Below are 18175 nucleotides of genomic sequence, written 5' to 3'. Positions count from 1 at the left end.
TGGAGCTGTTTGTGAAGTGGCTTCTCATATATTACTTCATACTGCCAATATATTTGGAACCACACATTATTCGGCTGTAAAATAAATCATTATTAATTGACTTGGAGTAAAAATTATTGCTTTAAAGATAGCACCTTGCCACAAGCATTCTACACTCTGCCATCTCCAAGTCCCCACCAGCCAGTACTCAAAGACAAAATGAAACTGCGTCTCTTAAAGTTAATATTTTGGGTTAATTATTTGAAAGATGTGCCCCAGTAAAGTATTATTTGACATTTCTGAACTATGTTACTCAAAAATTCGTGATATGTGTTTGTCTAACTCCTGTTGGATACTGACTTATCCTAATCTTTCTTTTACTGTCTTTCTGCAGTGCAATACACACAGATTAAAATGTCACTCACAATTTGTTGAACTGGTAGGTGGATGGAACTGTGTAGCACACTAAGCATCCTGTCATATCTAAAGACCGGATAGAATCCACAATCTTTCATATAATTAGAATGACTCAACGTCACCTGAAGTGAATATTATCTATGAATTTATGCTCAAACATAACCAAGGCTAAACTGAACAAACACCTATTCTCCTGTGAAATACAGGTCTGATCATAGCTAGCATCACATCTCCATCAAATCATGACCAACACTGGGTGGTGATTTTATTCTACATTTTCATTCAAATTTTGTTAATTTTTGCTTTTGTTGAAATCATTGGTATGCAATCATTTGCTCTCATTTTTCAATTACTTGGATTTTGAACCATACAAATTGCATGAGATTGCACACTTATTAAACTAGTCCTATTTACATGGTTATTGGAATCTTAAATAACATGTAAATCACTAAACATTTAGCAATATACTTTTATGCACTTTACATAGTGACTTCCAATCCATTTGGTATGGACCAGGCCAGACCCCCTCAAAACATTTCAAGAAAGTATCCCAGACCCTACCTTGGCTAGTTGTTTTAAGCAGTTGGAACACAGATATTCCAGGAGAAATACAGTTAGTCAAACCACTTAGTTTTAAGAAAACCAGAATTTATTTACAAATTTGATGAATGAAACAGAATCAAAAGAGATCAGAATACTAAATAACTTAACCCATCCGAAAACCCAACAGACTATACCAACTTAATGATGCTGTTCCAAATACAAGCAACAATCAACATAAAACCCTTTGGCACAAAAGTTAAAATCAAACGCAGGATCTTACAGGAGAGAAGTCTGGGAGAGAGAACCAGCATGGGCCTACTTCTTTGGGTCCAGCAGCTTCAAAACTGCCTGACTGCTTTCAGTGGATAACCAGACAGGTAAAAACCAAATCAAACCAGAGAAAAGCTGAGCTGGTAGAACTGGCCACTCCCTATTCATTGTACAAGTGTTTTTCTAAAACTTAAAAGCCTTTTGCCTGAGGCAGTGTCAGTTAACCAGAATCAAATTGTCCCTAAAACCCTTTAACTTTGACATTTCATAGTCTGTTTTTTAGGATCTCTATGAAAATAAAACCAAGGACAACACAATCTTATTAAGGGAGCAGGATCATCACACATTTGAGAACTAAATATTCTATTCATGAAGAAACCAAAGTTCCATTCACTATTTCTCATTCATTGCTATATCTACAATAAACCTGACAATAACTGCCAAATTCATTTCAAAACAGCAAGGCATATTAATAAAGGCTTACAGAAAGTGTCTGCTTCAGTTGACAAAAGACAAAACCTTCATAAATAGAGATTAGAATTAGAATAACTGCTGGTAATCAACAATGTGGAAAAGAGATAGAAAATAAGGCAAATCAAGAAATAATGATGAGTTTGTGTCAAATTGGGTTTGAAAAGCACGCAAATTAAAGGAGGTAGAAAAGACTGAGAAGTGGAAAAAGGCCTAATCATAGGAGCAATGAAACCTATCACACACAATATGATCATGTCTTGTGAAGGACTGGCACAGGGAAGAGGCCATGGAAGGCAGAAAGTTGAAGTTTGGATGAGGTGGAATCTAAGAAGTCTGAAAAGAGGCAAGCTGTAATAATTTATATTGGAAAGATGTTGTGAAATTTGAAAGGGTTCAGAAAAAGGTTTGCAAGGATGTTGCCAGGGTTGGAGGATTTGAGCTCTAGGGAGAGGTTGAATAGGCTGGGGCTGTTTTCCCTGGTGCATCAAAGGCTGAGGGGGTGACCTCAGAGGTTTATACAATCATGAGGGGCATGGATAGGATAAATAAACAAAAGTCTTTTCCCTGGGGTGGAGGAGTCCAGAACTAGAAGGCGTAGGTTTAGGGTGAGAGGGAAAAGATAGAAAAGAGACCTTTTTCATGCAGAGGGTGGTATGTATATGGAGCTGCCAGAGGAAGTGGTGGAGGCTAGTACAATTGCAATATTTAAAAAGGCATCTGTATGGGGAGATGGGCCAAGTGCTCACAGGTGGGACAAGATTGATTTTGGATATGTGGTCGGCATGGACGAGTTGGACCAAAGGGTCTGTTTCCATGCTGTACATCTCTATGACTAGTGTGATGGACAGGGACAAAAAAAAGTGAGAATTAATTGAAAGTCATTGAGAAAGAGGAGAATATGAGCATTAACTGAAGGGAAACTAAGAATCATCATGAATTGAATAAAGCATGAAGAAGGAGAAGAGTTGCAACTTAACTAAAAAAGTGAATGTATGAGGGCCATGGAAATGATGGCCAAGGTATGATTGTAATGAGAGGATTGCTAGCTTCAGATGAAACAGAGAAAGAAAAATAGCAGCATGAATTGAGAGGGCTGGAAAAATGAAAGTGTCCCTTTCAGTTAGGTAGAGAATTGAATGAGGTAATATCTCCACCAACACAGGTTGGAGGAGGGAGACCCTATGCACGAGATAGTTTTCCACTTTCAACCCTAACTTCCTACATGGCTTTTAGGCAAGCTACAGTCTGGTGAATCTTTTGAAAATACAAATTGTACTTTTTTTTCCATTAATCATACCAATGCAAAAAAAACCATTTAAGTTGTATAAAATAGATGTTTAAAATTAACTAAAATAGAACAAATTTTGTAATGAAATGTAACATTCATCCCAAACCACCGTAGAAATTGCATTCAAGACTAGCCAACAGCACCATATCTGGTCAACAAAACACTGTACAGCATTGAAACAAGTCACTTAGCTTTTTGTTGATCAGTTTCATCACACCCTTTAAGACCCACTTGGTCAGTTTCCATCCACCCAGAATAACTGAGGAAGGAGGCAGCCTGTGATTCACCCAATAAAGCTCAGATTTAATAGCAGAATCAATCAAAATCTTGATCATGACTTTCAGATCCAAAGATACCTAACAGTTGTTTCAGGTGTGGCCCTGGACACTTCCAAGTCAGTGACTTGCATTTGGATGACTTATTTTGCCAGCACTAATCCCAATTCATATCTTAATGTTTTTCCCAAAAAAACACATTGTTAAATATCACAGAAATCACAATGTCTCCAAAGAAGGCCACTCAGCCCATTGTGCCTGCACTAGTTCTATCAGTAGGTACCAATCGCCTTCCATTTCCCCACGTCCCCAAACATCATTTCCAATTATCATCCAATATCCTCTTCAATGCCTCAATTGAACCTGCCTCCACCACATTTCCAGGCTGAGTTCCATACCCTAACTACTCACTGGGTGAAAGGGTTTTCTCTTAAATCACCCTTGCATCTTTTACAATCCAATTTAAATCTATCTTTTAAAAGTGGGAACAGCTACATCATCCAATCTGCTCATGACTTTGAAAACCTTGATAAAATTTCTTCTTAGTCCTCTTCTCTTCAGGGAGAACAGTCCCAACTCCTTCAACCTATTCTTACAACCAAGGTTCTTCATCTCTGGAGCTAATTTCTCATTGTTGGATCTCTTCCTCCTGAAGGCAGGTCCAAGTTACAGCATTGTAGTCACTTCCCGAATCTACTCCCAGTCAGAGCAGGGATCAAACCCAAAAGAGCTGGAACAAACCTCATCCTCAACTGCCCTCCAGTCAACTGTGGTCACCCATGGAATCTGAGTCCAAACGGCAACATGGACCTTTACTTGCATGTTGTAGTCCATTATATGATGGTGGAAGCTCAAAATTTACTTCTCACCACATGGTTGATGAAGAATTTCTCCCACTTATTATATATTAGTTAAAGACTAATAAAGAACCTCTTTGGCCCTGTCATGACCAGGCTTTCTTCAGCCGTCAAGTCCTGGAGGAAATTTGAACCCAGAGCTATGGACTAAAAGATACACGCCACCCACGATGTAACAAGACCTCCTAAAGTTTGTTGAAGTTACGATCCTCCACTTGCACAACACATTTTCATTGGAATTACTTGCTCAGTTTCAACGAGGGACCGAGCTGTCAGCTGTTTAGAGGTAATCGGGCAGTTCCAAATTGTGCTATCTTCACGAAAATTCAGAATGTGGCACTTTTGTCTGAGGATCTGATGTGCATTTAGTGATCTATTAGTGATGAAAAACTGTTCTGCTAAAAAAAGCACCAAAATCTAAGTTCCAACACTAGTTAAATAAAACAACACACGCCAGATTTCCCTATACTTTGTGTTGATTCTCGTGTTAAATCCCTTAAAAAGCAAGTTATCGTCAGGAAAAAGTACTCGGCAATGCTTTTATTTGCAAACATACAATGGCGAAACTGATGTGGAAACAGCTAATGTGGTGCGCAGCTGTTCTGGCACTTCGCCATTCCCCAGAAAAATTAGAAGAAAGATTTGCCACATCTATTCCCTGGAATATAACATTCTCCATCAAACGCTATACGCAGTAGTCATCTTTATGTACAATTCTTTCGAGGGTAAGGCAGCAATCGGACAGAAAAATCGGAGAGAATTTTGGAATAACAAACCGCACATTCTTCAATAAACTAAAGTACCGCAAATTGGTTTTAGAACAAGTAAACTTTCAAGCCCCACCTTTCCTTCAAACATTCCTTAAATTGTGTTTCACGCACTCGAGCAGATTTTGCCCACTTTCTCCTTCAGAAGAACTCAATCGCCCAAAGCTTAAAGCAACAAGTCGAGGAACGATCTTTCAAACTCACATTTAACTGCCCAGTGCCGAGGCTGAAATCACAACTTCTGGGGGAAAAAAAAGATTAAAGGGTCGCTTCAAGAATCACTTTCCAAGCACCGTGTTGTCTGACATGGTTATTCTTTCTTTCCCACCACCATCTCTCCAGTGCAGTGACCAGAGGCCACACATAACCACTGGGAAGCACGCTGCTGTGCAAGGGTGAGCTGGGCTGGGTGACAGGCGGATAGAGACAGCACCGAGCCGGCTGACAGACTAAGGCTCAGCGCAATCGATCGGGCGCTGAGAGCCCGTCAGCAGCGACCCTAAGCCCTGCTGCTGCTGCTTCACTGACGTTTGTTCACACGTGGCTGTTCTTTTCTGAGAAGCTGATTCCAGACCCTAGCGGGGGGGGGGGAAACAGGGGGGAGCAGCTCCGCACTGACGAGGGTAGCTGAGTAATGAGGGAGGAGGTGCGGGCCAAATGACAGTGACAGACTGAAAAGGGCTGAACGGGGGCAAAAGGTGAGCAATTGCATGAGTCGAACACGTGGGCACAAACAGAAGCAAGCGCTCAGCAAGAGGGTTGAGGACGCGGACGGAGCAAGAATCACAGCTGAGTCAGTAATAGGCCGAAAGAGAACGGTGAGTCATTGGGGAAAAATGGGCATTGACAGGATTGAAAATAAAAGGATAAATATCTGAAAAGTTTGAGACAGAGGACCGAAGCAGGGAACTTAAGTTGCTCTTTCAGAGCTGACGTAGGCGTTACGATTAAATAACCTGCTTCTGGCTTTACCAAATCTATTTGAAATCTGAATATAAATCAAACATCTTTTATACGCTTTTCGAAGTTTCTCGCCAGACTTCTGGCATAATCAAAGAAGCAGGTATTGAATTCAAGAACTTTCTTTTCCAAATCTAGGCCACAATTCTTAGATATACCTTATAAGTAAATGTTGCCAAATACTTTGTCTTAAATACTAAACCTCTTTAGGTTTGGAACATTTTAAATGAGGCAACTTTTTAACCAATATGCAGTGTATGAAAATTTGGCACACGGTTTTAATTTTCTTATAATTGAAACTTACATTTTGATGCACTTTTGCATAATCTGGCATTGACAAGATCAAGAAAATGGATAGGAATAGACATTGAATGGAACATGTGGAGCGGTGATGGACATCAAAGGTTCACATTGGTCAGGAGTTAATTTGTAACAGAGGCAAACAATGGATTCTGCATGGCCGTGGTTGGGCATGAAGACAGAAAAAGTTATGTGCTAGGAATTCTACACATTTGTTCAACAATTATGAGCAACCTTTTATGTATGTCTGAAACTCTGGAAAACATTCCAATACAAATAAGTAGAATGTGTGAAACAAACGTGGACTTAACTTTAGAAGGTCACAGATACAGGAGGAATTGGTTAATATACTAGTACTGACATTCTAACTGGTAATGAGAATATAACTCCAATCTGAAAACATTTATTTAGACTGGTCGCCTCGATTATTAGCATATTGACAACATCCTCCTCTTCAATGAATAGATGTAAAGTGTTCATTTAGCATATCTCCATAAGAGTATTTGGTCTTTAATCAGCCCACCCTACCTTTGATTATACTTTTAGTATTTTGTATTTCTAAAGGACATCTTATTTCTTTGTATTTTGGTCATTAATCAATTCTAGTCATTCTCTGTGCCCGTCTTATTTCTCTTTTGCATCTTTTTCTGTACTTTCTGATCAACTTGGTGTTTTATTGCATTATAAATCTTACAATTACCATTAGCAATTATCCTATTTCAACTTACCCTCTAGTTTTTGAGGGCACTCTAACTTTTGATGCTCGTTCATTTCTCTCACTCTTTCCCCCCTCCTTCCCCCCCCCCCTTTCCTCCTCTCCTTTGTCCCCCACCCCACTAAGAACATAAGAAATAGGAACAGGAGTAGGTTCATTCAATAGTGAGTCCACCATTCCATCAGATCAAGGCTGATCTTTTCATGGACTCAGCTCCACTTAATTCCTTTACTGTTCAAAAATCTATATTTGCCTTAATCTATTTTAGCTGCTTCATTGAGCAGGGAATTCCACAGATTCTTTGGGTGAAGAAGTTCCTCCTCTACTCATTCCTAAATCTGCTCCCCCACCCTCATTTTGGGGCTATGCCCCCATTTCTGGTTTCACCCACCAGTGGAAATAACCTCCCTGCTTCTAGCTTGTCTATTCATGCAAACATAGGTGCAGGAGAAGGCCATTTGGCCCCTCGAGCCTGCACTACCATTCAATTCGATCATGCAATCTCAGTATCCCATTCCCACCCCCTCTCTCCATATTCCTTGATCCCTTTAGTCACAAGGCTCATGTCCAGCCCCTGCTTGAATATATCTAATGAACCGGCCCCAATAGCTGCTTGTGAGAGAGAATTCCACAGGCTCACAACTCTGTGAATGAAGAAATTCTTCCTCATCTCAGTCTTGAATGCCCTACCCCTTATTCTTAGACTGTGACCCCTAGTTCTGGACTTTCCCAACATCAGGAACATTCTTCTCACATCTAACCTGTCCAGTTCCATCAGAAGTTTATCTATTTCTATGGGATTCCCTCCACATTCTTCAAAATTCCAGCAAATACAAGCCCTGTCGATACAGTCTTTCCTCATATGTCTGTCCTGGCATTCCAGGAACCAGTTTGGTGACCCTCCACTGGACTCCCTCAATTGCAAGAATGTCCTTCATCAGACGAGGAGACCAAAACTGCACACAATACTCAAGGTATGGCCTCACCACAGCCCTGTATAACAGCAGCTAGAATCCTTACTCTGATATTCAATTCCTCTCGCTCTGAAGGCCAGCATGTCATGAGCTTTCCACAATGCCTGCTGCACCTGCATGCCAACCTTTAGCGACTGTTCCACCATGACACCCAGGTCTTGTTGCACCTCACCTTTTCCTAAACAGCCACCATTCAGGTAATAATCTGCCTTCCCTTTTCTTTGACCAAAGTGTATACCCTTGTATTTATCCACATTATATTGTATTTGTCCACTGAACAGTCCATCCAAGTCCACCTCTTAACAGCCTCCTCACAGCATAGACTGACACCCAACTTAGTGTTATCTGACCCCGAGCATTTCCTGAAGGTTATTGTGTCATCCTTAGTGATGACAGATCCAAAGCATTGTTCAAATCGTTTGCCATCTCTTTGTCGTCCATTATGAATTCAACTGATTACAACTTCTTATCCGAGCCAATGCATGCCTCATACTATCAAAGTTAGCTTTCTTTAAGTTGAAGACCCTAGTTTCAGATTTACTTGTGTCACTCTCCATCTTAAGGAAGAAGTGTACCATATTATGGTCACTCTTCCCCAAAGAATCTCTCACGACAATGTTGCTAATTAATCCTCTCTCATTACACAATACCCAAATCTAGGATGGCTTGCTCTCTAGTTGGTTCCTCGACATATCCCTTGAGGAAACCATCTCTCATACATTCCGGGAAATCCTCCTCCATCGCAATGCTACCAGTTTGGTTAGTCCAATCAATATGTAGGTTGAAGTCACCCATAATAACTGCTGTACCCTTACTGCATGCACCTCTAATTTCCTGTTTAATATAGTCCCCAATATCACAACTACTGTTTGATGATCTGTACACAGCTCCCACTAATGTCTTTTTCCCTTACTAATTCCACTTCATCCAGGTTAATATCCTCCCTATTGTGTTAATCCTCCTTAACCAGCAATGCTACCCTACCTCCTTTTCCTTTCCATCTATCTTTCCTGAAAATTAAATAACCCTGAACATTGAGTTCCCATCCTTGGTCACCCTGTAGCCAGTCTGTTTGATCCCAATTACACCATATCCATTAATATCGTTTGCACAGTTAATTCATCCATGTTATCACAAATGCTTCTCACATTGTGACACAGAGCCTTCAGGCATATTTTCTTGATATTTATTGCCCTCTTAGAATCATTGTGAAATGTGGCCCTTTTTTGATTTTTGTCTTTGATTTCTCTGCCTTCCATATTTCCCCTGTCCTTTGTCTCTGTCCCCGCTTTATTTCCCTCTGACTTCCTGCATTGGTTCCCATCCCCTTGCTATATTAATTTGAACCCTCCCCGACAGCATGAGCAAACACTCCCATTAGGACATTGATTCCAGTCCTGCCCCGAAGTAGACCATCGATTTATACTGGTCCCACCTACCCCAGAATTGGTTCCAATGTCTCAGGAATTTGAATCCCTCCATGTTGCACCATCTTTCAAGCCACGTACTCATTTTAGCTATCCTGCCATTCCTACTCTGACTAAAGCATGGCACTGGTAGCAATTCCAAGATTACTACCTTTGAGGTCCTACTTTTTAGTTTAACTCCTTGTGGTAAATTACCACAAGTGCATTTGCTATTTCCCCTGCCATTTCTTTTACTGTCCTGGCCAGGATACCTGTCTACCTTTAGCCTCATTAACTTTCCCAACACTATGTCTTTAGTGATAACAATCTTTTCTAGGTCCTCACCTGCCATAACCTCCTTGTCATCGATTACTAAGCAATTCCACTGTGAAGACTGACACAAAATACCTGTTCAACACCTCGACCATTTCCTCATTTTCCATTATTAAATCCCCCTTCTCGTCCTTTAAAGACCTGTGCTTTTTCATTTTATATATTTGTGGATGGTTTTGCTATCTGTTTTCTAACAGTATTCATGGGAATATGTCTTCCCTGTATCTGAATCAGCTTCTCTTTGAAGGCATACCATTGTCAAAATACTATTTTCCTACTTTTCTTTTTGACTGTAATCCATCCAGGGCAGATCCCTTTTAACTAAATGTAGTTATACCACTTTCATTAAAGTCTCTGTGTGTGTTATTGTTCTTTGACCTTTCAATAATTATTCTGAACTGGACGACATGGTCACTGCATATGAATGCTGTTCCACCACAACATGCTCCAGTTTCATTTCATAAGCTAGTTCCAACATTAAACATAGTAGTCAAGAAAGTTCTATTCTAAAAGTTTCTAGAATTTGGCCCCCTTTTTGCCATTCCACTGAATAATTGAAGCTCTCCAGTATCACTAATCCATAATTATTTCTTCTCAATGTAATTTGACTGAAGCTTACTCCTTTGTTCCCTTTCCATGACTTGATAACTTACAGTATGCATCATGCAGTAGAATATTGCCATTAGAGTTTATTAATTACTTCAGACTATCTAAACTCAGCATTTGTCCCTTGAACATAATTGCATTCTTCAGCAATGTAATAGGTTATTTGTTTAATACTACCATTCTCTTTCTTTCCACTTTTCCAAAATAACCTGTTGCTAGAAATATTAGGTTTATAATCTTCACCTTTTTGGTACCTGTTACTGCCACTACATTATTGCTGCTGTGATACAACTTGTGCTATAGCTTACCAAACATATTACAATTTTGTCGAAAAGTGTGGTGTTTGAAAAGCACAGCAGGTCAGGCAATATCCAAGGAGTAGCAGGGTCAACATTTTGGGCATAAGCCCTTCATCAATCCTGAAGTCCTCACTTCCTTCTCATTACAACTTCTCATTACATCTGATCCCCTGCAGATTGAAATTTATTATTTATTTCAGGCTCTTTGCTGCTCCCATTCTGTTTTGCAGAACTTATTTGCACAAAGCAAGAACCAACAAGGTATAAATAAAGTAACCAGTTTTAGTAACGTAGGATAATGGATAAATATTGACCAGAACATCAAAATGTCTTAATCATCAAATAGCCTTTTGGGCTTACAATTATTTTCTATGTTTTAAATGAAAATAAATTCAGTAGAGGTCAAGTATGGAAAATATAACAAAAATTAAAGAAACTTCACCATAACAATGGATTAACTTTCTATATCTCTATGTATAATTATGTATCTAGTCATGTCACCTTAGACTATTGGTACCTTCTGCCTTATGAGTTAAAGGTTTTGGGTTCCAGTTCCACTCCAGATACTTGAGCAGAATATTTAAATTAAGACTTCAGTAAAGTATTAAAAATTAATTCATTTTCACAGGTGCTTTCTTTCAGAAGAATTCTTAAACTACTCAATCAGATGTATGTATCAGATCATATGACACTATTTTATCAGACAGATTTAAGGAACTAAATGGCCTGTACTTTTTTTCCTATGTTCCAGAGTAGGAGATTATCACATTATTATTTGTGGGAACTTATGGAAAATGTTTCATATATTCCAAAGTTCTCGAGGACAACCTGCAATTGCAGAAGATTCTACATAAATGTAAGTCTCTTTATGAATTTTAATTATCGTACTCACATTTCATGCCTTCCTTTATCAATGACATTGCCTCAGTTGTCATTTCCTTATTTATACATTAGATGACAAAAGTTGTTATTCAGTCATGGACCACCTTGTGCTCATCTGGTATCTATGTATATTTTTTTCCTATGAAATCAGGAAATATTTTGCCTTAACCCTGGCCTTTTACACCTGCCTAGCACCTCAGATTCCAGCAGCCAATGCATCAACAATTCCCCTCCCTCCCCTTGTCTGCTTTCTTCAGGGACCGTTCTCTCTGGGACACCTTGGTTCATTCTTCCTTCACTACCAATAGCTCCCCCCCCCCCCCCCCCCCCATGGGACCTTGCCCTGCAACCACAGAAGGTGTAACACCTACCCACCTACTTCTCCCTCCTCGGTATCCAAGGGCCCAAACATAACTTCCAGGTGAAGCAGCACTTCACCCGCACTTCTCATAATCTAGTCTACTGCATTCGCTGCTTACACTGTAGTCTCCTCTACACTGATGAAATGACGCATAGAGTGGGTGACCACTTCACAGAACATCTATCTCCTGCCCACAAAAAAGACACTAAGCTTCTAGTTGCCTGCCACTTTAACACACCACCCTGTTCTCTGGTCAACATCTCTGTCTCTGGCTGTTGCAGTGCTCCAGTGCAAGCTGGAAGAACAACACCTCATTTTCCACCTGCAGACCCAGCAGCACTTCGGACTCGATATTGAGATCAAACACTTCAGGGCCTGAACTCCCCTATGTCCTAGCCCCCTACCACAAACACCAAACCTTGTTATCACATAGTCTGCCATTACATACCACCTATTGTTAGCCACTAACAGTGTCCCTTAACAGCTATTCACCCCCACAGCCAGATCATTATCCAATCCTTTGTTTGTCCAACTGTTCTTCTCTCTCTTTGGTCTCTATCAATACCTATTGATTACCCGTTACCCGACTTAGCCCCATCCTACCTTCTGTATATAAATCAACATTTTTCTAGCTACCATCAGTTCTGAGGAAGGAACCGAAACATTAACTTTGATTTCTCTTCACAGATGCTGCCTGACCTGCTGAGCTTTTCCAGCAACTTCTGTTTTGGTTTCAACAACACCTAAGGACTGAGTCAATGGGCTAAGGAGGGGCAGATGGAGTTTAATTTGAATAAATACTAGATATTGCATTTTGGTAAAACAAACACGGATTTACACAATTAAATATAGGGCTTTGGTCGTGTTGTAGAACAGAGAAAGCCAGGGGTTCACGTACATAATTCTTTGAGGTTTGGATCACATATAGATAGGGTTATTAAGAAGGCATTTAGCATACTTACCTTCATTGCTCAGACCTTTAAGTATAGGATTCGGGATTGAGGTTGTAAAGGACATAGGTGAGGCCTCTTCTGTGTCCAGTTCTGGTCGCTCAGTTATATGAAGGATATTATTAAGTTGGAGAGAATTCAGAAGAGATTTACCAGGATGTTGCCAGGAATGGAGGGTTTGAATAATGGGGAGAGGCTAGGATGTTTTTCCACTGGAGCATCGGAGGTTGAGAGGTGATCTTATAGAGGCTCATAAAATCTAAAGGCGTATAGATAAGGTGAATGGCAGGTGCCTTTTCCCTAGAATAGGGGATTTCAAGATTAGGCGGCATATTTTTAAGGTGAGAGGAACAAGCTTTAAAAAAGACATGAGTGGCAATTTCTTTTACATAGAGTGTGGCTCATGTACGGAATGGACTTCCAGAGGAATTGTAGATGTGGGTACTGTTACATCCTTTAAAATGTATTTAGATAAGTACATAAGTAATGTTTGGAGAGACGTAGGCCCAGCACAGGCAGGTGGGACGAGTTTAATTCCAGATATCTCTTTATAGCTTCAGTAAGAATTAAATGAAACAATCCCTGCCTACCAAAAAGCCAATTTAGCTGGTAGTATTTATACATGAAAAATACGTTTGAGTCATTCTTTGTCTGCTGAGGGTTTCAATTTGCTGTTGTCCCATCCTTTTTACATCCATTCAATTATTTTAAAGTTTGCTGTGGGAGCTTTAAATATTGTGAGTCAAGTTATGGCTTAGCATTTGTTTAGCCAGATGTATCCAACATAAACCTAATTCACGAAAGAGTTCATTTCTTTCCCAACACTTATGCAGTTCCTGTTGTGATCAGATTAATTGTATTATTATGAGATACTCATTAATGCTAATTTAGGTCAAATGCTTTGAATTAGTTTTGCTTTTAGTGTGTTTATGAAAGTGGGGTTATTGAAGTCCTGTACATTGTATATGATTTTATATCTGCGAGCATTACTTACTGTTGCTTAATTCACAATTTCAGCTGTACTATCATTGAGAGGTACCAGGCATCAGGAAAGGAACACAAAAATATCAAAAAAGGAAGAAAGGATAGAAAGAGTTACTCGAAATAGTAAATAGCACAGGTGTAACAAAAAGCATCTTATCAAAATGGTTTTAGGAATTTAAAAAGAAACCTTATTGCAATAATATTTTCTCAACTAAGTTATATTCCAAAGTTAACATCACACATCATAAACCATAGTTTAAAATTCAGTTCCACTTTTCAGCCTTTTCTAGTTGAGACAAAGTGATTCACATAATAAAATTTCACAGATAATGTCCAAGAAATGAAAGAGCTAGTGTTTAAATGGTTGACTCTTGAACCAAAGTGCTTTTCCATCAATCAGATATCTTTGAAGTGTAATGACTGGTGCAAGGTATGAAACAAAATGTCAAAATGATGGGTAGACCCAATTCAATTTCTGCAATCAGTCTAATTTAAATAATAATGATAAGCTTTAGTTATGGATATCAGTTGCTGGGAGCAGTGTATTTTCTATTACTTAAAGGCCCAGTTTAATGGAATAATGCCAGGCAACATAATTTAAAAGCAAAACCACAATTGTCAGATCTTCAAGATTGCAGGAAAGCCCGTAGAAGGTCCACCTCATTGATAAAGATGTGGAAGTTTTTTTCCCATGAAATTAAGCTGTGGAAGAGATTGACACACAAGATGGCCATTGCAGACATTGCCAATGATAACTATCACCTACATAGCAACTCTTAAATGGGAACGTCAAAACAAAAAGTGTTACTTTGGCAGATAAGGTAAGAGAAACTCAGTGCATTGTCCAATTCAGGAATTAAGCACATTTTAGTCATTAAATTAGTCATGGTTTCTTTTTGGTAATGTTTAAAATTGTGCACTTTAAAACAATATTAATTTGCACAAATTTAAAAGCAAGGGTACAAACACAGGTTGTCATTATTATTAAAGCAAAAGGATTGCTACAGTCTAAATTAGCAACACATACTAAGCAATCAGGTAAAGAGGAACGTTTGAAAATGGTATACTTAGATTTCCAGATGCAGTTGACAAGGACCCATATTAAAAGTTACTGCAGAAAGTAAGAGAGAAACATAGACAGATGTAACACAGTAGCCATAAGTGGGTAATTTCCATTTGGCAAGAAGCAACAATCAACGATTAATGACCTGGATGAGAGGACTAAATGAATGGTTGCTGAATTTACTGGTGACAGAAGTATGGGTTGGAACTTAAGCTGTGAAGAGGATAGAAAGGGTTTGCAAAGAGATATTGATAGATTTAGTGAGCAAATATTTGACGGGTTGAATACAATGTGGGAAAACGTGAGCTTACCCACTTTTGCAGGATAAAGTCATATTATATAAATAAGGTAAGATTGCAGAACCCTGAGGTACAGTGGGATTTGGGTGCTTTAGTACTTGAATCACAAAAAGTAAGTATATATGGATAATAAGTAGTTAGGAAAGCAAGTAAAAAGTTATAATTTATTGCAGAGGGAATGAAATAAATAAAGTCAGGATATTTTACTGCAGTTGTAAAGGATATTGTTGAGACTGCATCTAAAGTATGTGTACATTTTTGGACTTTTTAATTTAAGAAAGCCCATAATTGCATGAGAAGCAATTCAGAAAAAGTTTACTCAATCAATCCCTGGAATGAAGGAATGATCCGATGAGGAAATGTTGAGCCTGCATCTTCTGGGATTGGAAGAACAAGAGCCAAGTCTTACTGAAAAATATAGGATCTTGAGGAGGCTTGACAAGATGAAAACTTAAAGGGTGTTTCTCTTTATTGGAGAGAGGAGAACTAGGAAACAAAGTTTTAAAATAAGAGGTCTCTCATTTAAGATGGAGATGAGGAGAATTTACTTTCACTCTGAGTTGATGGAGTTCTCTTTCCAGCATGCTGGAGCCAGGAGCATTAGTGTTTTTAATGCAGAGGTAAATTTTGTTTTTGACTAACAAAGGTGTCTGTTGATATCGGTGGGGGAAAGCAAGAAAGTGGAGTTAAGGCTATAATCTGATCAGCCACAAACTTATTGACTGGTGGAGCAGGCTTAAGGAGCCCGTTCATAAATATCTCATTCCAGTTTTATTACTCAGAAGAGCCCCCATTCATCTTGAGAATTTGGTTTCTTTATATTGCAATTTTATTTAGGGTAAAAGTAGTCATTCATTTTACAGAACTGGCAAACATACAAGCAAATTACTTCATAGAGGTTAGAATAATATATCCGACTTGTATGAGATAAATTGAGTCACCCAGCCACATTTTGGGATGTATCTAATCTCGTAAGGAGAAATTCATTTCAAGTGTGGGACAGTGGTTAGCACTGCTACCTCAAAGTACCAAAGACCCAGGTTCACTTCCTGCCTTGAATGACTCTCTGTGTGGAGTTTGCACATTCTCCCTGCGTCTGTGGGGAGTTGCTGTGATTTCTTCTCTCAGCCCAATGATGTGCAGGTTGGGTGGATTGGCCATGCTAAATTGCCTATAATGTGCACAGATGTGCGGGCTAGGTGGATTAGCCATTCAAAACACAGGGCTATGCAAATAAGGTGGGAGTGTGTGTTTAGGTGGGATGCTCTTTTTGAGAATTGTTGCAGACTCAATGGTCCAAATGCACTAGGGATTCTATCTCCAGCTCAGAGCCAGTCAAAATCAAAAGAAAACCAAAACCTGTCAACTGGCTAATGGATATTGGGCAATTTCTTTTAATGTCTTGTTCTTGGTATAACCCAAGATATACCAAGTGCTGCTTGTTGGACTGTTTGGATGCCCAATCATGAAACAGGGATTCTTTCTTTCACTACATCACACTTTACAAACATGAACAAAATGATAGTGTTTACATGGAATTAAGTTAATAGTTCGTGCCTGGCTGACAAAATCCTTTGTCTATCTCTTTGTATTTCCATGGGGACTCTTTCTGACAATGCCATACTTCCCTTCAAAGAAGGCAAAAGTGAGGACTGCAGATGCTGAAAATCATAGTCTACATTAGAATGGTGCTGGAAAAGCACAGCAGGTCAGGCAGCATCCAAGGAGCAGGAAAGTCGATGTTTCAGGCAAAAGTCCCTCGTCAGGAATCTTTCCTTCAAAGAAATCTACTTGACAGCCAAGCTGCCCTGCTGGTAACCTCCCTCACGGTTGCCACCATTATACACTTCCTAAGCTTGCCATCCTGACACTGTACACATAGTGACTATTTACTAAGCAATTGGGTGATAAACAGGTTTGATTGTGCCAGAATGGCTGAAATGTTCACATCTACATTAGTGGAAACATTTTCTTGTACCAAATGGTACAAGAGCAAATGGTAAAGGTTGGGGTCATATCCAGCATTTCTTCTACAATACCTTCTCAGCTCCAGATCTGTATTGGTACTTTCTCTGGAATCTCAACTCTGTGGCATCCCAATAGAGTTAATGTCAAACAGGGCTCTAGATTTGTTTGACCAACAGGACACATTGCTCCAATTTGCTGCCTCCCAGCAGGATGTCCCTGTTCTGTCTTCAAGGATAGACCAGGCCTTCCCAAATCCTCCTAAATTCACAATTCACAGATCACTCCAGGATTCTGCATTGCTATCCAATTCCACTAAACTTGAGCCATTGCATACCAACGCTTTGGTTTCTGCTCCACCAATGTGGGAGCTGCTTATCTTCACACTATCCAACAAAGTTTTGACCTCAATCAATATCCACTGTGTACCATTTTTCAATGCAATCCTCCAGTTACTAATTTAACAACATTCATGTGGCCATTTAATTACAGGCACTGTGGAATTCAGAATCCTAAGCCTCTTGTATCTTATTCCAACATTGATTTCAGAGGAATATGCATGCACCGTTTGATGATACTTTGTGGCAGTCTTGCAAGCATTTTCTTCTCAACACTTCTCTCGATTCTTTTGGATAACATCTCAAATGACTCAGCTATCCATCATTGACCTGTCCCTGTCCATCTCCATCAGTAGATGCTGTGAGCCCAAGAAGATAATGTAAAGAGATAGTGTGGAGAATAGCCTGTGGATAAATGAAGGCGTACTACTATAAACAGAAGTGCTTAGGCCACTTTTTGTTTATTCTCAGAAGGCAAGGTGCACAGACAATAATATACAGTTGAATTGTTCATACTCTTCATTATCTTCTGAGAATAGGAAGTGGTGTGGGTGTTGACAAGCAATGCACCTTGCAAAGCTCTTGTAGGAGATGCTTTTTAAAGTTCTGCCACTGATCACTAAAACTGACATGGAATACCAAAATGGACAATCCAAACACATCCACTGGTTATATTTGAGGCCTTATAGTCACAGGTGGCTTATTACATTGAGGGGAGTTGCAAATCTAGGTTGCCAAAGACAGGTGACAGAACGCATATCTGCAAGAGAGTATAAAAGGGGTCTTCAAATGTTGCGATCTAACTTTCTGCAATGCCTTCTATGAATTATTGCACCATGTATATCCTTTCCCACCCTCTGTCAGTATTTC

The 18175-nt window shown here is 39.4% G+C and overlaps 1 protein-coding gene across 1 annotated transcript in view; it reads right to left on the bottom strand.

The window, feature by feature from the left end:
• The window catches only part of lepr (leptin receptor), a 112221-nt gene extending 107200 nt beyond the window's left edge, over positions 1-5021 (bottom strand). The window contains exon 1 of the mRNA XM_060829572.1: positions 4947-5021. Within this exon, the coding sequence (XP_060685555.1) occupies positions 4947-4961 (15 nt within the window). The 5' untranslated portion in view covers positions 4962-5021. The remainder of the gene's footprint in view (positions 1-4946) is intronic.
• Between the last annotated feature and the right edge of the window lie 13154 nt (positions 5022-18175).

This window comes from Hemiscyllium ocellatum, chromosome 9, assembly GCF_020745735.1.
Source record: "Hemiscyllium ocellatum isolate sHemOce1 chromosome 9, sHemOce1.pat.X.cur, whole genome shotgun sequence".
Classification (NCBI taxonomy): Eukaryota; Metazoa; Chordata; class Chondrichthyes; order Orectolobiformes; family Hemiscylliidae; genus Hemiscyllium; species Hemiscyllium ocellatum.
This window is presented reverse-complemented; position numbering and strand designations above follow the sequence as displayed.